Below are 25,107 nucleotides of genomic sequence, written 5' to 3'. Positions count from 1 at the left end.
GTATAATTTTTATTATATATAACTTAACATTAAGACATAAAGTGTGACTCATTATAAGATGAGTGGATAGAACCATATCTGCTTGACTTTTCTTATATTGTTCCTACCATATGGAAAAGTAGTACCTTGTTAAACCAATTTTTTAACAGTTATGCATCGAATGGGGTATAAGCAGTCATAAGCTGTGAGTAAATTATTAATATGATTCCCTGTAAGTGCTGTGAAAATCAAGCCTTTTTTCTTTATTTTTCTCATAGTATTACAATTCCTGAGAAGTTGGAATACTTCATTAACAAATATGCAGAACATTCCCATGACAAGTGGTCAATGGACAAGGTAAAAGTCAGAATATCACATTCTAATTCAGTACTGAACGTACCTAATGAATGATCATGGCTCAGATATTTCTGACCATGACAATTTTCTACTTTCAAGTGAGAGCTTTAGATTAGGAAAGAACATTTAATTATGATTTGCTGACATAATATTTAGTCTAATAAAATACTTAGTTCTACCACTGATGTACATATAATGCACATAAGAATAAGAATATTTGTGTTCATAAAAAGCACAGTGTTAAAAATTCAAAAGAATCTATTAATTAAATCAAATATAGTTTCTAAACATACATTTTTGTGAGAGTAAAAAGTAGTAATAATATGCAAAATATTATATGTAGTATGGATAAACAACAAGTTCTTCTTGTATAGCACAGGGAACTATATTCAATATCCTGTGATAAACCATAATGGAAAAGAATCTGAAAAAGTATATATATATATATATATATATATATATATACATGTATAACTGAATCACTGCATAACTGAATCACTCTGCTGTACAGAAGAAATTAACACAACTATACTTCAAAAAAAAATTTTTTTAAACTATCATTAGGGTCTTCAGTAAGAAATAGTGGCTCTAGGTCCAGACATCTTTTAAGGGAACTTTAGCTTTATGTATAATTTTATATTAGATAAAATCTTGAAAATTATTAATCAGAATTTAGTGATTATTTATACCTTCTACTCTTCTGTTGTATTTCTTATCTCTGAGTAGATCTGCAGTTCACTTATGAGGCAAGATGGCATGTTTTATTTGCATTGTCAAGAAAAGATAACTTGAATGAGATAATGAAAGCAGTCGCAGTCCGTGATATAAGTCCTACATATATATTATGAAATTTTTCTGGAGGAAAAATGTGGTCACATTTAAGTTAAGCCTAGTTAAACTTAGAGAAGATGGTTAAAATAGGGTTGTCAGAGAAATTAAGTTGAGATGAAGCAGGATTCTAAAATAAGCATGTACTGACTTGGCGAAGTGAAAATCAAAGAGCGAAGGTTCCAAGGGTTGCTTATGTTATGTGGCAACTCAGTATCACCCTATTAAACTTTTTTTCTTTTTTTAAAATTTATTTATTTTTGGCTGCATTGGGTCTTTGTTGCTGCACACGGGCTTCTCATTGCAGTGGCTTCTCTTGTTGCGGAGCACAGGTTCTAGACGCGCAGGCTTCAGTAGTTGTGGCGCATGGGCTTTGTTGCTCTGTGGCATGTGGGATCTTCCCGGACCAGGGCTCGAACCCGTGTCCCCTGCATTGGCAGGTGGGTTCTTTACCACTGTGCCACCAGGGAAGCCCCACCCTATTAAACTTGATATTAAGTTTCAGTCTTTGCCTCGGCCAACCAGTCCCTCCTTCCAAGAAACCCCCTTTTTGTTTTGTTAAGCGTATGGCTCTTTCTTTGTTCAGTAACTTAATCGATTTACTAGGTAAGTCAGTAAGAGTGAAGTGTCTGTCCTCTATAAAGACTGAGCCGGTGGGGTGGTGATGGAGAGGAGATTTACAGGAAGGCAGTCCTGAGCTATTTCAGCCTAGTTACTAGTTACCCGGATCCCATAGACATACATGAAATGATATAGGGAAACAGTGAAATGCACCAAATTATATGGGCAAAATCACGTGGAACAAATGTGTTGAGAGGTCATTCGACAAAGGAGTGGGCAAAACAAGTAGCATTATTCAGGGAGGCTTCCAAATAAGCCAGCTGCTCCAGTTTTCCTGTTTAAAATGAGTGTTTCACACTTATTCATCACACAGGTTGGGGTCCCAAGATGGGCCAAAAGGAATATCATAGGGGTCGTGCAGCCTTCAGCCTCCTCCTAGGGGAGGGCTATTGACATAATCACAGACCTGTCTAAGGAAGACTGGATGCTTTTAATCTCTGGATAAAAAGATTTGTTTCAAGTGGTTGCTCAAAATAATATTGACTACGATGAAAATCTTTATATTGAATTATGCTGGATAAAGTTCAAACCTTAATCCTTATCTTGGTTCATTTTAGATTTATTTTATCAAGTACACACTTAAACACATGCACGCCTACACTCTAAAATTAAAGCATGTAAAACAATTTTGATTTTTTTTTTAGTTGGCAAATGGATGGATTTATGGAGAAATATATTCAGACTCGTCTAAAGTTCAACCATTAATGAAGCCATATAAACTATTATCTGAAAAGGTGACGTGTTTATTTTTTAAGTTTATATGGTTTTAATTTGGGGAGGGAAGTTTTTTTTTCTTATTATTAACACGTCTATTTTATATATACTATTTTTACCTTTTCTCAAAGGTCCCATTTTTTATCTATTGTTTTTTTCTCTGTAGTACCATTTTCTGTCAGTATTTAATTGGTTATTCTCTTCTCTACTTAATATTTTTCTGTTTCTTTTTTATTTTTATTCCTCTCCTATATTTTTAAGAACTTTAGAAAACATTCTTTTCATTCTTAAGAGTTTTTTGATAAGGGATAATGAAGTAATATATTGTAATATACTTATTATTTATGTTTTCATATATTTTACTTCTTTGAGGGGAAAGCAGTATCTTGAAAAATAAAGTGAAAAGGATTTTCTAGCTTGGTGCTTACAGAGGAAGTTACTTCTCTGCTTCAAGAGAAGCAGAGAAACGGCTTCAAGCACATGTCATATAATCTGGCACTTCTTCCTAATTGTGTTTCTCCTTTCTAGTTTCTGTCTGAAGTATCAGAATCTGGGAAACTAAAGGAAATTAACCTCATGCTATATAATAAGACAGGATCCCTCTTAGCAGCATTAGTCAAACGAGGTCTCAGCTCACACTCTGCTCTTCAGAATTTTTACTTTCCTTTTTTATTTTTAAATAAACAATGCTAATCAAAAAAATTTTAGGTGAAGACAGAGTATTTCAGAACAAAGCATTAAATATTTTAAATTTTTGTTTAGGTTCATAATACCCCACTCTTTTCTGATTTTTTTTCTAGGAAAAAGAAATTTATCGCTGGCCAATCAAAGAATCTTTAAAAACTATGCTGGCCTGGGGGTGGAGAATTGAAAGGACACGGGAGGGAGACAGCATGGCCCTTTATAGCCGGACTCGTCGTATTTCCCAGACAAGCCAGGTAAGAATCACAGTAATGAATCCACTGTTTATGTTATTTTAAAATAATTTGAATATTTCATTTAATTATTGTGTTTCCCAAAACAACTAACTTGAAAATTCTAAAGACTAACATAAAGTTTAGAAGCGGGAAAACTCTGTTCCTTTTAAGCGAGTTTAGGTCTTGGTTAAAGTACTGGAGTTTATATATCAGGTTGTACTTCTGACAGTATATAAAGGAGTACTCGATGATAAAGTCTTAAAGTTATGCTAATGAAGGATGTAAAATACGTTCCTTTATCCACAAAAAGGTTGTCTACAGAGCTTTTGTCTCCTTACCAGTAAGAACTGAAGGTTGGTTCTTAGGAGCTAGAGGGGTGGTCAGATAGTAGTGATCCAGATCTAAAACCCCCATGGATGCTCCATACAAGTGGGCTTGAGCACCTGTCCACTTGCGAAGGGAAGATATGAAGCAGACAGGCAGCGCAGGAATTGAAGAACACACCGCTAGTGGATCAGGTCAAGGAAGTTCAGTCAACTTAACAAGGCGTGGCTGTGGGGCTTCTGTGTTCAGGATGGCAGAATAAGGACAGCCTTGACCTTGAGAACCTAGGGTTCAAGGTGGGGACCAAATACCACCTGGCCCTTTCATTTCTCCTGGGAGCTAAACCTGTCGTCGTCCCTTTCCAGACTGCTTGGGCCACTGCCTTTGGTTTAACCAAACTGTTGTGTTTATTATTGCCATTTATATAGATGACATTTTTGAAAAAAAGAAAATGAAGGTACTCAAAGTGTGTGCTTCACATGCTTCATATTTGAAATATAGTACTGTTAAATAGATTAAGTTCTGATTTGGGCGTATTTTACATCATATTCTCTTAAGTATCCTGGAGATAGAAGCTGTAAAAGCATATTTTACCTTGTTATCATGTATACACACAGTTCTAACGAAATCACATTTTGTTTTAATCTGTTTGAACAAATATTGAGCACAAACTGAGGACTAGGTGATAGGAATACAAAGATAATAAGATCCAATTCTACTCCTAGAGACTCACAATTTGGTGTTAGAGACAGTCTAGTTAAACCTACCACAACAATAAGATTTAGGCTATGTACAAAATGCTCAGAGTGCAGAGAATGGAATGATGGTTTTTTTTTTCCTGTAAGTTGTATAGGAAATAAGGAAATTATTACATAATGGAAGTGACTTTAAGCTCTGCCAGGAAAAATAAAATAGATTCTCCCACTGCCCTTCATAGGAAAAATTATGTGCTCTAATCTAAAATCGTATATGTTGAATGAGAACATGCCCTTTGAAACAATAGCGGTGCCGATTCTGTGGGCCAGCAATAAAGGGTAGAAATGGTAGGAGGCAGACAAAAAAAAAAGACCTGCCTATTAGCCAGAAAACCTGGGCCTATATAACATGCTGGAGCACAGCCCAGAGAGGGCAAGGGAAGGGCTGCAACAGAAAGGAGGGGTACTCCGTTCTCTTGTTGCTGTCTTTGCCATGCCTTTTCCTGCCACTGCTGTCAGAGCAAGCAGGGCAGACTGCTGAGTATGCCTCTGCCTGTCTTATCTCTCGAATTTTTCAAAAATACCAGAAAAGGGAGAGAAGCAAAGGTTCATACCACAGTTTTAGCCACGCTCACCTGAAGACTAAAATAACTTATAGATTTCATACTTTTGTGAGCATCTCTGAAAAAAAAAAAAAAAACAGTAACCAATGATGAAACATAACAAACTCCAAAATGGTACTGGGTCATGTCAGATACAAAATGTTACGCGAAATTTAAGAAACTGATTCTAAAACATCGGAAGTGATTACAGACTCTGTAAATTATAATGCACAAGCTATAACCAATCCATCTTCAGAAAAGGATTACCTTGTTTTAACCCTGGGAAAATCATAATTATGTTTTTCTGAATTTCAATAAACTTTTCTCAAGCTGGCTAAAAATAAAACTGTGTATGTTGTATATATTTCTGCTCTTCCTTACACCCTGCTTAGCTTCTAGTGCAGTTTTCAGTTCCCATTAAACCCTCAATAGATACTATTAATTGATACCCTATAATCATCTCTTAAGTCTTAATGATTTTCAGAGTGACATGTGTGACATATGACACATATTGTTAAATCTCCTACGTCATTTCAAAATATTAGGAGGTGCTTATGCCAGATGTACTGATTAAGAGGGACAGCTCTGGAGGTAGACCACTGGGGCTTCAATCCTGGGACCACCACTTTCTAGAAATAAACTGCTGGGCACGTTACTCAATCTGTTTCCCTCAGTAAATGGTAACTCTTATTATGACCATTATTATTTATATATTTTTAATGCCAGAGAGCATTTCTTCGAAGGTACGTAAAAGAGGGTGTTTGAGTTTGTAGTACTTTGACCTTTCAGTAGTGTAAAATAAAAGGACAGAATATTTCTATATTTCTATCAGTATCAGAAACAGAGAGCAACAAATGCCACAAATATATTTATAATCCTTGCCATTATTTTCACACAAACATTCTTGAAGCATAATCCAACATTATTTGAAATGTTAAAATAGCTCGTCATTTCTTAATTACTAACCTAACAGTATTATCACCTTTTTCAGTTATCATCTTGCCAAACTTCTTAATGTCTTTTCTTCTCTCCATTACTGATTTTCCCATGTGACTATAAAGATGTTTTCTATTATGTAATAGATACACTCTTGAATAAATTAAGGAACACTTTTGGTGGCATCACTTTATACTAAGGACTGCAGCTGGGTGAATTGAGATCACCTGTTGACATGATTCTGGAGCTGATATTCTTAGCATCCTTCCACTGGGGCTCAGCACTCCATCTGTGAGGCAGAAGCGGCCTGTGTTTAACTCAGCAAGATCTGGCACAGCCTGTCTGGGTTGAAATCCTGGTCTCACCGTGGAGTAGATAGCTTTTTTGTGAGCTCAGGCAAACTGCTTAACCTCTCTATGCTGCGGTTTTCTCCTTTTTAAAGTGGAACAGAAGAGAGCATCTAATTTAAAAGATTATTGTGAGAATTACATGTTGTGATGCTTATAAATCACTTAAAGGAGTGACGGGCATATATTTCAATGTTAGACCTAATTATGATCATTATTATTTTTACGTGGATCAGTAACACTGTTAATGTCTTTTGTTTACCATGAACACTACACGAATCATGATTTCAGGAAATTTGCCACTCCATTAGGGTTTTGTAATGTGCACATTAAGGTAATATATGGACAATGACAAAGCCAATAACTTGACAGGATATAGAATAGAGTGTATACTTATATGTAGAATCTAATGTATGACACAAATAAACTTATCTACGAAACAGAAACAGATGCACAGGCATAGAGAACAGACTTGTTGCCATCGGGGAGGGATGGATTGGGAGTTTGGGATTAGAAGATGCAAACTGTTACATATAGGATGGATCAATGACAAGGTCCTACTGTATAGCACAGGGAACCATATTCAATATCCTGTGATAAACCATAATGGAAAAGAGTATGAAAAAGAATATATATATGTGTATATTACTGAATCACTTTGCTGTACAGCAGAAATTAACACAACATTGTAAATCAACTGTACTTCAATAAAATAAAAAAAAGAATAGAGTGTATAGATGCTGATATAATTATCAGTGAGGAGATGCTGAGTAGAGCAGCTAAATTGGTGGATTTTGACTTCTTGGTCGTCACTCAAGTCAGCAGAAAAGGAGGACATTTCTGACAATTTCAGTCACATTCCACAGGTTCTCAGTAATTACTTATTTACCTCCCAATTTTAATTTCTTATATCTGGTTTTTATTACACATGTAGGGTATAAATTATTTAAACAAATTTAAAAAATAAGCTTATAACCTGAGAAGGAGAGGAAGATGGGAATGAAATTTGGAAGGTGTTACCTATCTTGAACTAAAATACAGACTAGGATAGAGGAATGATTCATTCATTCTTTTAAGAGTTATTTACTGAGCACCTGCTATGTTCCATGTACTATCGTAAGCTTTTCAAATAGGTCCATGAACAAAATAGACAAAATCCTCTGCTCTCATAGAGCTTACATGTTAATGGGGAAAGTAAATAATAGATATAAGTAAATTACATACTACATCAAAATGTGATAAGTATTATGGAAAGAGAAAATGTAGCATGGAAAGGCAGATTCCGAGTGCAGAGCAGGGGAGTTGGTTAGCCTTTTGGGATGAGTTGCAGTATGATATAGGGTTATCAGAGCAGATTTCATGGAGAAGATAAATTGAATAGAAGGGAGGGAGTTGGACCTACTTGGGGGAAGGATGTTGCAAGTTGTGCACGTGCTCTGAGATGAGAGTGTGGCCTGGCGTGTGTGAGGGAAAATGAGGAATCCAGTGAGACTGGAGCTCATGAGTAACAAGGAGATGGGAAGAGAGGTCTTAGGGGCCAAATCAGGCAGAACATTGGCGGCCGTCTTAAGAAAGTTGAGAAGTGCTTTGGACTCAGACAGAATTACTTTAAAAACTTGATTCTGCTGTTTACAACTTACATGATATAATGGCTTAAAATTATTTAATTCTTTTGATCCTCTTCTCATTTTAAAATGACAAAAAGCAGTATCTCCTTTTCAGAATTGCTCTAAAGAAATGAGATAATCTATGTGCCTTGCACATAACCATTCACATGGTGGTTGTTATTTGTTGTTATTATTATTGCTAAGAAGACTAGAGTTAATTAAATACAGAGATGGTATGTATCCCAGGTAACTTGAAATTATAGAAGACCTGGCCAGTCTTGTGATTACTGTGAATGTAAAGGAGAGAAACAGGTTATGAAAAACATGAAAAGAATCTATCTCAGAATAAACAAATATCTACTTGCATTCTTTAAACCGGCCTCAATAACTTACTCTAAAGCTAAAAGGATATAAATTTCAGTTATATAAGGAACATGGTCTAAGAGGATATTAAATACTGAGAATTTTATTTTAGGAACAAATAAAGTTATCGATATCAACTCTATTTGATTCATTTATTCAACAAAATTTGCAGAGTCTAATGCTTTTTTAAAAATTAGTTTTAAGACGCATGTTTGCCATATTTCAATATCTGTGAGATTGGGAATCATTTTATAGTCCTGAAATTCATGAAAGATGGCTTGTGCCAGGCTCTGGGAATACTGTGATGAATAAGCCTCAGCCTAGGCCTGCAGATTTTTACTGTTCAGTGGAATAACAAAATAAATACTTTGGAAATGTAATTCTCACAACAGAGTGGAGAAGGAATCAGAGAAGGGGGAGATTGAAGGCAGAAAGACAAACTCCTTAGGAGGATATTGAATGCATTGCATGAAACAAAACAAAAACATTAAATATCTGAATTAGAGCAAAGACAGTGGACATGGAGGAAAGCAGATGTATCCCAGAGGTGTCTTGTAGTAGAAGAGACAGAATTTTGTGACTGATCCATAATAGCAAATGAGGAGGACTAATCAGAGGGGGTTGCCATGGGTCTGTACTGGCCTACCAGCTGGGTAGCGTATGTGAGATGAGGTTAGTGCTGGGGGGTGGGTGGCAAGGAGAGGATATGTTTTTGATTTTAGATGTCGTGTTAGGCAGAATTCTGGCTCCAAAGATGATCCCCAATCACTGTTGTCTGTAGAAAGGTTGATTTCCTGGGGCTTTGCCAATGTGATTATGTTTGCCCATGTGATCAAGGTTAATGATCTTGAGATGGGCAAGATTCTACTGAATTAATGGTGGGTCCAGCGTAATCACAAGGATCCTTAAAAGTGGATACCCTTTCCTGGCTTTGGACAAAGGAGACGTGACTACAGAAGGAAGGTCAGAGAGATGTAGTATAGCTGACTTGAAGATGGAGGAATGGGCCATGAGTTAAAAATGCGGGTGGCCTTTAGAAGCTGGGAAAGACAGGGAAAAGATGCTTTGATAAAACCTCTAGAAAGGAACACAGCCCTGTGGACACCTTGAATTTAGCTAATTGAGACCTGTTTCAGATTTCTCATAACTTTGTGATGTTTTAAGCCACTACATTTCTGGCAGTCGCTTATTATAGCAGCAGTAGAAAATGAATACACTTATAGAATCCCAAATGGAGATGGTAATGAATAGTTGAAAATGTAAGTCTAGAGCAGAGAAGCAATGCTAGGCTGGATCAACTCATTTTTGGTTTAATAAAACATGGTTGATAAATGAAATATTTAAAGTAGATGTGGATAGGGACACCTAAAGAAAGCATTTAGAATAAAGAAAGAAACAACTGAAGAGGGAACCCAGAAAGCCACAAATATTTCGAGGTCATTTATGGAAGAGGAGCCAGAGAAGGAGGCAAAGAGATCGGAGAGGGAAGTGGAGAGCCAGGTGGGTGGTTTCGTGAAACGAGGGGGCTGGTTGAGTGGTGGTTAGTCATGTCCAGTGTAGAAGGACCAGTATGATGGTAGCTGCGAAGAAGACTTTGAATTTGGCAACTTGGAAACTGATTACATTAGAGAGGGCAGGGGTAGTAGAGTGCTGGGGAAAGAAATATACTGCGATATGTTGAAGAAAAGAGGCGACAGTGAGAGAGAAGTGGGCCTGGAGTCAGACAGCCTGAGTTGGAATCCTGCCTGCTCAGAATTTTAGCTCTGTGACCTTGGGCAAGTCACTTAAGTTCTCTAAGTCTCAATTTCCTTTCATGGGTATTTAAGGGAGAAAAAACTGTGATTTTTATTCCGCATTCTCTTATGGATGGTACCCAGCAGTGGCTCAGTACTGACACAGAAGCCAAGATTCACTTAAAACTGAACAGTGAGTTGAGTGTAGCCCATGAGAACATGATTAATGGTAGCATGTAATAGCCTCCCTTTGGTTCACGGGCACAGATCTGAGCTGTATTGTACCTTTTATTTAGCTTTTTGTTTATCCATGTCTGACGAGAATATACACAGTTATGAAATATATCAAATATAATTTCAGATTTATAAGCATGAACCAGAATTCGTTTCTGTGGCATACTTTTCCATAATATGCCGTTGGGTGGAATGAGGTAAGAGCTCCTGACAGTAAGTGAAACCCTCTTGCAGTTGATGGGAAGATAGGTTTCATTCTTGTCTTTTTAAATGAAGTATAGCTGATTTATGTTGTGTTAATTTCTGCTGTACAGCAAAGTGATTCAGTTATACATATATATACATTCTTTTTATATGCTTTTCCATTATGGTTTAGCACAGGATACAGTTCCCTGTGCTATACAGTAGGACCTTGTTGTTTATCCATTCTGTATATGATAGTTTGCATCTGCTAATCCCAAACTCCCACTCCATCCAACCCCCTCCCGCTTGGCAACCACAAGTCTGTTCTCTATGTCTGTGAGTGTGTTTCTGTTTCATAGATAGGGTCATTTGTGTCATATTTTAGATTCCACGTGTGAGTGATATCATATGGTATTTGTCTTTCTCTTTCTGAATTACTTTACTTAATATGATCATCTCTAAGTCCATCCATGTTGCTGCAAATGACATTCATTATTTTTCATGGCTGAGTAGTGTTCCATTGTGTATATGTACCACATCTTCTTCTTTTTTTTTTTTTTTTTTGCGGTATGCAGGCCTCTCACTGTTGTGGCCTCTCCCATTGCGGAGGAATAGGCTCCAGACGTGCAGGCTCAGCAGCCATGGCTCACGGGCCTAGCCGCTCCGCGGCATGTGAGATCTTCCTGGACTGGGGCACGAACCCGTATCCCCTGCATCGGCAGGCGGACTCTCAACCGCTCTGCCACCAGGGAAGCCCCCACATCTTCTTTATCCATTCATCTGTCGATGGACACTTAGGTTGTTTCCATGTCTTGGCTATTGTGAATAGTGCTGCAGTGAACATAAGGGTGCATGTGTCTCCTTTGAATCATAGTTTTGTTTGGTTATATATCCAGGAATGGGATTGCTGGATCATATGGCAACTCTATTTTCAGTTTTTTGAGGAATCTCCATCCTGTTTTCCATAGGGGATGCACCAATTTACATTCCCACCAACAGTGTCAGAGGGTTGGTTCCCTTTTCTCCAGACTTTCTCCAGTATTTGTTATTTGTAGACTTTTTAATGATGGCCCTTCTGACCAGTGAGAGGTGGTACCTCATTGTGGTTTTTTTTTTTTTTTTTCTGTATGTGGGCCTCTCACTGTTGTGGCCTCTCCCGTTGCGGAGCACAGGCTCTGGACGCGCAGGCTCAGCGGCCATGGCTCACGGGCCCAGCCGCTCCGCGGCACGTGGGATCTTCCCGGACCGGGGCACGAACCCATGTCCCCTGCATCGGCAGGCAGATTCTCAACAACTGCGCCACCAGGGAAGCCCCTCATTGTAGTTTTGATTTGCATTCCTCTAATAATTAGCAATGTTGAGTATCTTTTCATGTGCCAGTTGGCCATCTGTATGTCTTCTTTGGAGAAATGTCTGTTTATGTCTTCTGCCCATTATTTGATTGGGGTGTTTGTTGTTGTTGTTTTGTTTTGGTACTGAGCCGTATGAGCCGTTTTTATATTTTGGAAATTAATCTCTTGTCAGTCGCATCATTTGCAAATATTTTCTCCCATTCTGTAGGGTTTTTTTTTTGTTTTTCAGATTTCATCCTTAAAATGTCAAAATTTAAATATTAAGGAAACCCTCTGGTGATTGAGGGTGTCGTTACAAATCACTGAGTACTATATGATGCACTTTTAAAATTAAAAAGTTGGCTTTATTTTATCTGTTTTGCCCATAAAGACATTTATAAATACTGACCTCTTTGATTAACTACCGTTTGTGTGAGGAAAAGAAAATTTCATTGCAGCCAATTAGAATTTGTAAGAAACTCAAGAATTCAATTATCCTTTGATTCCGGTAATATTTCAGAATCTTGGACTCACTACATAATTTGTTGAATCCTGATCATTAGCTTTACAGATTAGCAATCCCTAAGATATTGGGATGTATTATTCAATCATAAATACTTGTCAGACACCCAAATATAATTTAATCTGCTAGATATGTTTGCAAAATCAATTTGTGTAGCTACTTGCCAGTTTTATCTGAGGAAACGTTACACTTGGAATTTTGTTTGCCTTATATTTTCAAAGTGTCTCTTAAATCTCTCTCTACTGTGTTTTTTAATGAGATGCTATTTTTTTTTGCAAATTATCTAGGTTTCTGTAGATGCCGCCCATGGTTATAGCCCCCGAGCCATTGACATGAGCAATGTTACACTATCCAGAGATCTGCATGTAAGTACTTTTAAAAATATTCTGCAAATTTCATTTTTAAAAAGCATACTGTAACACTTCCTGCATGTATTTTACAGCATGAATTATTTGAATGTAGTGATCATATAGAAGGTCCATGGAGTTTATAGATTATGTACCCTAAGCTTTTAATGCTGTAAAAGTTGATAGAACTTTTTCTAGGATAATATATTTTCTTTAAAGATCATATCTATGTAAAAGTCCTAATATAATTAAATAGCTGTATGTGGGAAGATACTAAATCAGTAGTTTATAATGCTCTGCTCAAGGATCACTTTAATTACTCATGAAAGAATATATATTATAAGTTGTTTATCCAGGGAAACTGATGGCATTTTGCTTTCTCCACCATAGTTCTGTCTGTCTCCTTTGTCACTAAGGAACCTACTTTGAATTGCCTGATTTGAGTGAAAAGATAAAGTTTGTTTCCATGGAACATAAGTTAACAGGTCAATATAATGATCAGACAATGACATTGGCATTATTAGTATTATTCCAAGAGATATAAGTATATAAAGATAAAAAAATCTATGGATTGTTAAATTGTTTGGCTTGCCCTTTGTCATTGCTCTAGTACAGATGTATTAACATGACATAGTAAACTTGAAAATCAAAAATGAAAGGAATCTTGGAGGTAATCTTGTCAAAACCCAAAGGCCACAGAGGCCAAGTCTCATCCAAGACCTCAGACTGACCTAGGTTGGGACAGACATGGATCCAGACTGCTTGTCTGATGCTCTCTGCATTCAGTGTTCATTCAGTAAGGTTTACATCATCTTTTAAAACTTTAGAAATTAAAATAAGAACTTGTAAGTAAACATATTTTTAAAGTCCATAGCTAGTTTGAAGTTTCATTATTAAATTAACAAAACATGTATCTTTAAACATTATAAAGAACAATGACCATTCCCATCACATCACCTCTGCTGGTTTGTAAATTCACAGATCATTAGAATCCTCTGAAATTCAGATTCTAAATAACAAAGCTGTGCTTAATTATCTTTTACATGTGTTTTAGCACTAAGACACTACGATTTATTAATTTAAAGTGTGTTTTGATATTACATATTGGAAGGCAAAGTTATCTTTTTTCTACTATCCTTTTAGAGTATAACTTAGTTGCTAAATATTTTGTTCTTTTAAGGCTATGGCGGAAATGATGGCTGAAAACTACCATAATATTTGGGCAAAGAAAAAGAAACTGGAACTGGAGTCCAAAGGTAGTATTTTCTAAAAATCCTTATAAAAAAACCAGAGTTTGAGTACATGAACGTATGATAAGGATAAAATAGTCTTTTCAGCATAAGAGCTCATTACAACTTTATTTTATTAGAATGGTTCAAATATGGCTGTAATAGTTTCAAGGTGGAAATGCTATTTCCTGATTTCCTGATTGCTAGTGTATATTTCCTCATGTCTCAGAATTTTGGTGGCTCTCTCTTGCCCATTTTAGCATGTAGATAACTATATTTCTCATCCTAATACCCGAGGTGTTCTATTAGTTACGTAGACCTCCCTCACTGACTTCTATCCCCAACTTAAATATTTCTCTTATTTCATTCTATCTCCCATCTTCAGCCTCTTTGTTTTGTTCAGTCCAGTTATGTAATTGTCTCTTACATTCTTTTTTTCTAACATCTTTATTGGAGTATAGTTGCTTTACATTGTTGTGTTAGTTTCCGCTGTATAACAAAGTGAATCAGCTATATGTATACATACATCCCCATATTCCCTCCCTCTTGCGTCTCTCTCCCACCCTCGTTATCCCACCCACCTCTAGGTGGTCGCAAAGCACTGGGCTGATCTCCCTGTGCCATGCAGCTGCTTCCCACTAGCTATCTGTTTTACATTTGGTAGTGTATATATGTCAGTGCTACTCTCTCACTTTGTCCCAGCTTACAGTTTCCCCTCCCCATGTCCTCAAGTCCATTCTCTACGTCTGTGTCTTTATTCCTGTCCTTCCCCTAGATTCTTCAGAACCATTTTTTTTAGATTCCATATATATGTGTTAGCATATGGCATTTGTTTTTCTCTTTCTGTCTTTTCATCTTGTTTATGGTTTCCTTTGCTGTGCAAAAGCTTTTAAGTTTCATTAGGTCCCATTTGTTTATTTTTGCTTTTATTTCCATTTTTGTAGGAGGTGGGTCAAAAAGGATCTTGCTGTGATTTATGTCATAGAGTGTTCTGCTCTGTTTTTCTCTAAGACTTTTATACTGCCTGGCCCTACATTTAGGTCTTTAATCCATTTTGAGTTTATTTTTGTGTATGGTATTAGGGAATGTTCTAATTTCATTCTTTTACATGTAGTTGTCCAGTTTTCCCAGCACCATTTATTGAAGAGGTGTCTTTTCTCCATTGTATGCTCTTGCCTCCATTATCAAAGATAAGGTGACCATGTGTGTGTGGGTTTATCTCTGGGTTTTCTATCGTGTTCCATTGATCTATATTTCTGTTTTTGTGCCAGTACCATACTGTCTTGATGACTGTAGCTTTGTAATATAGTCTGAAATCAGGGAGCCTGATTTCTCCAGCTCCATTTTTCTTTCTCAAGATTGCTTTGGCTGTTCAGGGTCTTTTGTGTTTCCATACAAACTGTGAAATTTTTTGTTCTAGTTGTGTAGAAGATGCCATTGGTAGTTTGATAGGGATTGCATTGAATCTGTAGATTGCTTTGGGTAGAATAGTCATTTTCACATTGTTGATTCTTCCAATCCAGGAACATAGTATATCTCTCCATCTGTTTGTATCGTCTTTAATTTCTTTCATCAGTGTCTTATAGTTTTCTGCGTACAGGTCTTTTGTCTCTTAAGGTAGGATTATTCCTAGGTATTTTATTGTTTTTGTTGCAGTGGTAAATGGCAGTGTTTCCTTAATTTCTCTTTCAAATTTTTCATCACTAGCATATAGAAATGCAAGAGATTTCTGTGCATTAATTTTGTATCCTGCTACTCTGCATATTAATTGATTAGCTCTAGTAGTTTTCTGGTAGCATTTTTAGAATTCTGTATGTATAGTATCATGTCATCTGCAAACAGTGACAGTTTTACTTCTTCTTTTCTGATTTGGACTCCTTTTATTTCTTTTTCTACCCTGATTGCTGTGGCTAAAACTTCCAAAACTGTGTTGAATTAGAGTGGTGAGAGTGCGCAACCTTGTCTTGTTCTGATCTTAGAGGATATGGTTTCAGTTTTTCACCACTGAGAATGATGTTGGCTGTGGGTCTGTCATATATGGCATTTATTATGTGGAGGTAGGTTCCCTCTATGCCTACTTCCTGGAGAGTTTTTATCATAAATGGGTGTTGAATTTTGTCAAAAGCTTTTTGTGCATCTATTGAGATTATTATATGGTTTTTATCCTTAAGTTTGTTAATATGGTGTATCACATTGATTGATTTGCATTTAGTGAAGAATCCTTCCATTCCTGGGATAAACCCCACTTGATGATGGTGTATGATTCTTTTAATGTGTTGTTGGATTCTCTTTGCTAGTATTTTGTTGAGGATTTTTACATCTGTGTTCATCAGAGACATTGGCCTGTAGTTTTCTTATTTTGTGACATCTTTGTCTGGTTTTGGTATCAGGGTGATGGTGGCCTCGTAGAATGAATTTGGGAGTGTTTCTCCCTCTGCTATATTTTGGAAGAGTTTGAGAAGGATAGGTGTTAGCTCTTCTCTAAATGTTTGATAGAATTCGCCTGTGAAGCCATCTTGCCCTGGGTTTTTGTTTTTTGGAAGATTTTTAATCACAGTTTCAATTTCAGTGCTTGTGATTGGTCTGTTTATATTTTCTATTTCTTCCCGGTTCAGTCTCAGAAGGTTGTGCTTTCCTAAGAATTTGTCCATTTCTTCCAGGTTGTCCATTATTTTACTGGCATAGAGTTGCTTGTAGTAGTCTCTTAGGATGCTTTGTATTTCTGTGGTCTCTGTTGTAACTTCTCCTTTTTCATTTCTAATTCTCTTGATTTGAGTCTTCTCCCTTTTTTTCTTGGTGGGTCTGACTAATGGTTTATCAGTTTTGTTTATCTTCTCATAGAACCAGCTTTCAGTTTTATTGATCTTTGCTGTTGTTTCCTTCATTTCTTTTTCATTTATTTGTGATCCGATCTTTATGATTACTTGCCTTCTGCTAACTTTGGGGTTTTTTTGTTTTTCTTTCTCTAACTGCTTTAGGGGTAAGGTTAGGTTGTTTATTAGAGACTTTTCTTGTATCTTGAGGTAGGATTGTATTGCTATAAACTTCCCTCTTAGAACTGCTTTTGCTGCATCCCATAGGTTTTGGGTTATCTTGTTTTCATTGTCATTTGTTTCTAGGTATTTTTTGATTTCCTCTTTGATTTCTTCAGTGATCTCTTGATTTTTTAGTAGTGTATTATTTAGCTTCCATGTTTTTGTATTTTTACAGTTTTTTTTCCTGTAATTGATATCTAGTCTCAGAGCATTGTGGTTGGAAAAGATACTTGATATGTTTTCAATTTTCTTAAATTTACCAATGCTTGATTTGTGACCCAAGATTTGATATATCCCATAGAAAGTTGCATGAGCCCTTGAAAAGAAAGTGTATTCCATTGTTTTTGGCTGGAATGTCCTATATTTATCAGTTAAGTCCATCTTGTTTAATGTATCATTTAAAGCTTGTGTTTCCTTATTTATTTTCATTTTGGATGATCTGTCCATTGGTGAAAGTGGGGTGTTAAAGTCCCCTACTATGATTGTGTTACTGTCGATTTCCCTTTGTATGGCTGTTAGCATTTGCCTTATGTATTGAGGTGCTCCCATGTTGGGTGCATAAATATTTACAATTGTTATATCTTTTTCTTGGATTGATCCCTTGATCATTATGTAGTGTCCTTCTTTGTCTCTTGTATTACTCTTTATTTTAAGTCTATTTTGTCTGATATGAGAACTGCTACTCCAGCTTTATTGTGATTTCCATTTGCATGGAGTATCTTTTTCCATTCCCTCCCTTTCAGCCTGTATGTGTCCCTAGGTCTGAAATGGGTCTCTTTTAGACAGCATATGTACAGGTCTTTTTTTTGTATCCATTCAGCCAGTCTTTGTCTTTTGGTTGGGACATTTAATCCATTTACATTTAAGGTAATTATTGATATGTATGTTCGTATTACCATATTCTTAATTGTTTGTGGTTTGTTATTGTAGGTCTTTTCCTTCTCTTGTGTTTCCTGTCTAGAGAAGTTCCTTTAGCATTTGTTGTAAAGCTGGTTTGGTGGTGCTGAATTCTCTTAACTTTTGCTTATCTGTAAAGGTTTTAATTTCTCTGTCGAGTCTGAATGAGATTCTTGCTGGGTAGAGTAATCTTGGCTGTAGGTTTTTCCCTTTCTTCACTTTAAATATGTCCTCCCACTCCCTTCTGACTTGCAGGGTTTCTGCTGAAAGATCAGCTGTTAACCTTATGGGGATTCCCTTGAATGTTATTTGTTGCTTTTCCCTTGCTGCTTTTATTATGTTTTCTTTGTATTTAATTTTTGATAGTTTGATTAATATGTGTCTCAGCATGTTTCTCTTTGGGTTTATCCTGTATGGCACTCTCTGTGCTTCCTGGACTTTATTGACTATTTCCTTTCCCATGTTAGGGAAGTTTTTGACTCTAATCTCTTCAAATATTTTCTCAGACCGTTTCTTTTTCTCTTCTTCTTCTGGGACCCCTATAAATCATATGTTGGTGTGTTTAATATTGTCCCAGAAGTCTCTGAGACTGTCCTCAATTCTTTTCATTCTTTTTCTTTTTTCTGCTCCCTGGCAGTTATTTCTGCCATTTTATCTTCCAGCTTACTTATCCGTTCTTCTGCCTCAGCTATTCTGTTTTTGATTCCTTCTAGAGTATTTTTAATTTCAGGAATTTGTTGTTCATCACCGTTTGTTTGCTCTTTAGTTCTTTTAGATCCTTGTTAAATGTTTCTTGTATTTTCTCCATTCTATTTCCGAGTTTTTGGATCATCTTTACTATCATTACTCTGAATTCTTTTTTAGGTAGGTTGCCTATTTTGTCTTCATTTATTTGGTCTTGTAGGTTTTTACCTTGCTCCTTCGTCTGTAACACATTTTTCTTTTTGTTTCCTTCTTTTTTTTTCTTGATGGGTGGTGCTGTATTCCTGTCTTACTGGTTGTTTGGCCTGAGACATCCAGCACTGGAATTTGCAGGCAGTTAGATAGAGCTGGGTCTTGGTGCTGAGATGAGGACCTCCAGGATGCCTCACTGTGATTGATATTCCCTGGAGTCTGAGGTTCTGTTAATCCAGTGGTTTGGACTCAGCATTCCCACCACAGGAGCTTGGGCCCGACCTCTGGCCTGGGAACCAAGATCCTGCAAACTTCATGGTGTAGTTAAAAAAAAAAAAACAGAAAAGGAAGAAAGAAAAAGAGTAGCAGTACAATATCAAAGAATAAAAAACAAAATAAAATTAGGAAGATAAAAAATATATTAGGAAAAATAAAACTATAATCGAAACAACTGCAGCCAGGTAAAATAAAATGACAACAGAAAAAAACAGGTGGGGGGGTGGCAACACACCAAAAGGAGAGATCACTGACAAAGTATAAAGAATAAAATAGGGGCTTCCCTGGTGGCGCAGTGGTTGAGAGTCCGCCTGCCGATGCAGGGGACACGGGTTCGTGCCCTGGTCCGGGAAGATCCCACATGCTGTGGAGCGGCTGGGCCCGTGGCCCATGGCCACTGAGCCTGTGCGTCCTGAGCCTGTGCTCTGCAACAGGAGAGGCCACAGCAGTGAGAGGTCCGCGTACGGCAAAAACAAACAAACAAACAAAGAATAAAATAAAATTAGAAAAATAAAATATTTATTGGGAAAAAAATATATATATAAAAGAATCAACAACAGTGAATCAACCAGGTAAAGCAGAACCCCAATCTGAAAGAGGAAAAAAACAAAAAAGCCTTGGCTATAGGGGTGGGGTTTAGGCGGTGGGTGGAACTTAGGCAGGGGTGGGGTTTTGGGTGGGCCGGGACCTCTGCTTAGGACCTGCACAGAAGTGGAGAGGCAGCATGTGGAAAGGAGAGTGTCTGGAGTGTGCACTTCCGGAGTTTGGAGGTAGGGCCCTGAGTGAGGGTGTGTGGGTGGAGTTCAGGGCCAGCACGTTGGAGGACGTCTCAGAGGGGGTCTCTGAGTGTAGAGGTGGGGCCCTGGGTGGGGGTGTAGGTGCGGGGCTTGGGGTCTGTGGGCAAGAGGGAGGCTCCAAGGGCAGAGGATTAGGACCAGGAGCCCAGCACGTTCCCTGGTGCCTAAGTGGACAGGGAAAGTGCTGGCCCTGTTCCCCTCCATTCCTTTGTGCCCCTCCCCCACCATCTCCCCCAGGGTCTCCCCCATCGCCACTGGACCCCTAACCGTGGGTGGGTCCTGCTGGGTGTGGGAACTCCTTCCCTCCCCCAGCCACCCTTCAGGGGTGCTGGTCCCGGAGGTCTGGTCTTTACTTTTGATCCCCCTTCCCCACCTCCCACTCCCTCAGGACCCACGTGGCTGCAGGGGGCCTCGGTGGGCGGAGGATCAGGCTCAGGATCTCAGCAGGTTCCTGGGGGCCCAAGTGGGCAGGGGAAACCTGGCCACGCTCCCTTTTGATCCTCTGCCCTCCCAGTGGTTCCCCAATTTCCCCCTTCGGGAGTGGGATCCCTTCCCCTCAGGGGCGCCAGTCCTGTCCGGCCACCACTTCTCCTCCCCCTTCACTCCCCCCACACCCCGCATCCTGCCCGGTCACTGGGGGTTCCTCCCGTCCCCTCAGGTGTCCGCGGTCCCCCACCGGGGCCTGGTAGATGCCCTAGTTGTGCGGAGATGCGAATTCTGCATCTTCCTAGTATGCCATCTTGACTCTGCCCCTCTTATATTCTTTTGCTTGCTCTTTTCTGCTGTTTTTGTTAAATACTAAAACAACCTAGTATTCTCTTAGTCATTTCTCAAATCTTTTCTTAGTTTATTGAGAAAATTATATTTCTTAATATAAATATATGATATTTGCATAAATGTTCTTCAGTTTAATGTATCTGATGATCTCTTTCATTGTTATTTATTCAGTATTAGCTGAATAAATCAGCAGCATTAGCTTTAGATTATACACATATTGTTTATAATGTGTGTGTGTGTGTGTGTGTTTTCTTTAGTTACTTCCTATATGGGTCTCTTTCCCCCAATGAGAATATAGTTCAGGTTCAGGGCCACAATTTTGATTACCTTTGTCATCCTTATTGTACAGCTCTGGACACCAGGAAACTCTCTATTTCTTATTTATTGATACAGGTAAGAATAGAGAAGGAGATCATTTTGGGAGGTGGAGATATTTCATAATCAAAGGAATAGCTGTGATATTGGAGGGTGGTACCAGGCACCAAGCACTAGGAAACCGAGTAAAACAAATTAGAATTGGGCATAGAAACAAACAAAAAGGATTCCATATACCAAAATTGCCTATTCAAGAATTTGGCTCAGGGCTAGACCTCTTTTTCTAGAAACATTCCATCAGTGTTTGTAAAATGAATGATCATTTGTTTAATTGGCCGATGGATGGATGGAAGGATGGATGGATAACTGAGTTACAGAGTCATGGAATTTTCACTTAGTGAGGTTATTGAAGGAGCATTGTCCACATAACTAGTTAACAAAATTACTATTTGTTCCATGAGCAAATTACATGAAAAAAATTCAGTTTTGTTTTCTAAGTGTGTTTCAATCACTATGGTTTGGTTACAACTAAAAAGTAATAAGCAGCTATCTTAGTACTCACTTCTAATAAGTATGCTAGAAAATCATCATCCTTTAATTTCTGGGCCAGCCATTAGGTGTCCTACAGTCAGTGTTTTCTTTGAAGCACATCACTCATAAACGAGGCATCTGTATCTCTGCATCCAGCTTGTATTGGTCCAAATTCATACTGTGTAGGGGGGAGACAAGCACAGTTGCAGCAAAGGCTAAAAGGTGAGGTGGTGAAATTAGTATTCTTACCCCATGAAGGCTACCCTTTCAAAGGAGAAAGTGAGTTGTTTGGCCCTAAAACAGCAGGCCAGTAGGAAAGGTATTGAAATATATAGCACTGGATCTTGGCTTTTAAGTTATTGGGGCTAAAGGAAGGAGGAATGATTCTTGGAACCAGAGAGGCTTGAGACTGTGGACAGTTTTAGGACAGAAACCACAGGTGTCTTTTCTCCAACATGTTCCCTCTCCTGGAGACTTTGACAGCCAACTTGTGTTCTGACTACTCTGCTTCTGCTTCCAAGAAGATATGGGTGGGAGTCTGGGAGAGGCCTGTCACCTACTGCGTGTCTTAGTACCTATGGTGTGTGTGTGTGTGTGTGTGTGTGTGTGTTTGAGAGAGAGAGACATTGAAAAACAATAGGAAAGAGAGAAACAGCAGGAGAGAAGAGAGAAGCCAGGAAGTCAGGAATAAGGAAATGACTTGAAATAGCCATTTAGTCATTTAGACACTTGGACAACTAAGAGAGTCCATGCCAAACCTGCCCACTTTTGTTTCAGCCCCATCCAGGGCTCAGGGCTCTTTTATCATCCCTACATCTATGTGCAGAAGATGAATCTGCTTTAGAAAAAACGGGAGAAAATTTCCTCTTTTGCTCACCCAGGTTGTCTGTTCCTCAGTGCCCTCCCAATCTACTTTAAGAAGCTAGCAGAGTTTGGGGGAAATCAGGCGGTTTAAGGAGTATGTCATGAATAGAAAAAAGGAGTGAGGGTCCAAGAAATATTATCCAGGCTCCCCAATTAGTGAAAAATGTAAAGAACTAGCATTTCTTTTTATTCTTCTTTCCCCACTGCCACATAGTTTGGGCTGCAATGATCTGTCACTAAGCCAAGGACAGTGCTGGTATCAAAACAATTTTGACCCTTTAGCATGAATGAGTACACAAGCCAGGCAGTATGTTTGAGGCAGAGTCCTAGGAATTCCTGCGTATTTATTCACCTCTCAGGTTTAGCTAGTTTCTTTACCTCCCTTCCACATAATATCTATACTCATGTTATAAATAGGCAAGGTCAAGGTAGTCACACTGCCATTAGCTAAGTGGCACAGCAAAGTACATCATTTCCAGTCTGTTGGCTGACTTCAAAGAACCCACCCTATCTAGTTCTGAAGGGTTTTAGAGTCAGAGCATACTTTGTGTTCTTAGGATTTTTAAAGTTTAGGCTTTATTCATTCTCTCTCTCTCTCTTTCCCTCTTTTCCTCTTCCCCACCCCCCTTGCCCCTCACCCTTCCCAGAGTAACCTATTAGTGTCTGACCTCCCCCCACCCAGATCATTGTGGAATACAAATTAAGTTGCCAATTTTTCTAGGAATAAAGGACTACATGCAATAGTGGAATTTCTAAATAGGTTATGATCGCAGCATGATGAAATTAAGTGTTTGCTTTATAAATTTTTTCATAAAATATGCTTTTAAATTCTATCTGTGATTAGGATAGAAGTCAAATTTGTTCTCAGTGGGCTAGTAGTTGATTCTATATCCTTCTTGCTGTCCACAAAATGTTTCTTAGTAGCACATGAGAATTGTATTCTACTGACAAGTGTATTATATTACATTAATAATTGTATCATACTGTAAAATTACTGATGGCTTCTTAATATGCCTCGTGTTAACGTGGTAGTTCCTGACTCTCCCTTTGCATTTGTGGTGTATAGTGTCACCTAATGGTCAGAAGGTTCAGTGCGTGATTGCATTTCTGTAGATGGCGCTCTCAGTCAAAGCAAGCTCTAGGAGAGCATGGCGTTTTCTCCTTTGTCTTTTTGTCTGCTTATATCTTGTGTGGGACCGATTCAACATTTATGATTGTTTGGGGAGCTCCTGGCTTAACCCCATTGGACAGGGATTTAATAGTCTCTATGTTGTCATCATAATTCAAACAAAATAGTTATTTTTTTCTGGTGTTCCCTTAGCAGTTGTATTTCAAGGAATTTCAGCATCCCACATAAAATATATTCCTATATGTGTTTTGTAAACTTTAAATTTGGGTCATACTGTGCTATTCATTTTGCTGCTGCTTTAATAACATTCCCTGTATCAGATCTTAATATCTGGAATTACCAGTGCATTTTTTGAAATTTTTATAATTTTTATAAAATTTATAATTTTATAAATTGTTTTCTTTTTACCAGTTTTTTTAAGTTTAAATGCTTCCCAGAATTTTCAAATCTAAAAGAATGGTTGTAGTATTTCTTACCAGAAGAGGTATAGTAGAAACCTAGGTTCTTGCCAAAATTCTTAATCTTAATGTATGTTACTTTTATTAGATATTTAAGAGCAATCAACTTGTACCTGCAGTCTAAGTATGGGTTTTGTATATTTAGAAAGATGTGACCATAAAGTACTCTCTGATCTGGGAGGCATAGTAAAAATTCCATATTTAAGACATTTTTTTCTCTTCTCTCTGTGTGGTGGCAAATGAAGCATATTGCTTGAAACATGCCTTGTAATTTTTACTGGATCCAGCTGTGCATGTTTTGGTGCATAAATACACTCTGCATTTGGAGTTCCAGTGGAGAGGAGAACACAGCTTTTCCTTTCTTGTGTGATTGCAGATGTCATTGGCATTTGAAATTACAAATGCCTGTATGTTCATGTTTTAATTGCCTCTTAGAAGGCATAAGCACAGTCCTTTTTGAACAGGTTTCCTAAATTAATTGGAGCATTAAAGGCTCCATAAAGGGAAGAGTCTTATATGAGTCCTATATATCCTGTGTATAAGTGGAGGACACCAGAAGTTCTGTAGTGCAGTCCTATTATACATGCAGCCATATCTCATTTCACATTAATTTCTAATTACTATGCTGTGTTCTTATCTTGACATCCTCTTAGGAGGTGGAAACCATCCCCTGCTGGTACCCTATGATACACTGACGGCCAAAGAGAAAGCCAAGGATAGGGAAAAAGCACAGGACATCCTCAAGTTCCTGCAGATCAATGGCTATGCTGTATCCAGGTAAAAGCACACCTACTCCAGTTACACATTCTCGTTATAAGACTGAATATTTAAATATCCCTATCAGATTTAAGTCTGAAAATGAACTCAGTGCTCTCTTTAAATCTTAGAGCTACTGTTTAGTATGTTCAAAATATATGTGTCAGAAACATTAATGCCCTTAGTGGTTGTGCCACATAATTGCGTTCCTTACACTTCTTATGTTAAGTCCCCATCCATCATTTAGGCAAAATCCCTAGGCAAAAATGACACTCTATTTTTCTAAATGCAACATTTTAATACATAGTAATAGTTATTTAGTACAGTTTTATATCAGGTGCAAAGTATTTTTTATAAATTTAATCTTTTTTGGTTTTAGCTACAAGAATATTAGCTAACCTTGCAAATTTATCTATATCTGTGTGTGTATATATATACACATCTATATATTGCTATGTGTAAAATATTAAATATACTTCGCTATATGTAGGTATTTAAAAAATATATT

The 25,107-nt window shown here is 37.7% G+C and overlaps 1 protein-coding gene across 2 annotated transcripts in view; it reads left to right on the top strand.

Moving 5' to 3' along the window:
- Positions 1-25,107, top strand: part of RYR2 (ryanodine receptor 2) — a 729,440-nt gene that overhangs the window by 545,524 nt on the left and 158,809 nt on the right. For both annotated transcript variants that reach the window (XM_082634943.1, XM_082634944.1), the window contains exons 54-59: positions 258-336; positions 2,430-2,519; positions 3,300-3,437; positions 12,582-12,659; positions 13,822-13,897; positions 24,497-24,620. In XM_082634943.1, the coding sequence (XP_082491069.1) occupies positions 258-336; positions 2,430-2,519; positions 3,300-3,437; positions 12,582-12,659; positions 13,822-13,897; positions 24,497-24,620 (585 nt within the window). The remainder of the gene's footprint in view (positions 1-257; positions 337-2,429; positions 2,520-3,299; positions 3,438-12,581; positions 12,660-13,821; positions 13,898-24,496; positions 24,621-25,107) is intronic.

Source organism: Mesoplodon mirus, assembly GCF_964341445.2.
Source record: "Mesoplodon mirus genome assembly, chromosome: 2".
Taxonomy (NCBI): Eukaryota; Metazoa; Chordata; class Mammalia; order Artiodactyla; family Ziphiidae; genus Mesoplodon; species Mesoplodon mirus.
This window is presented reverse-complemented; position numbering and strand designations above follow the sequence as displayed.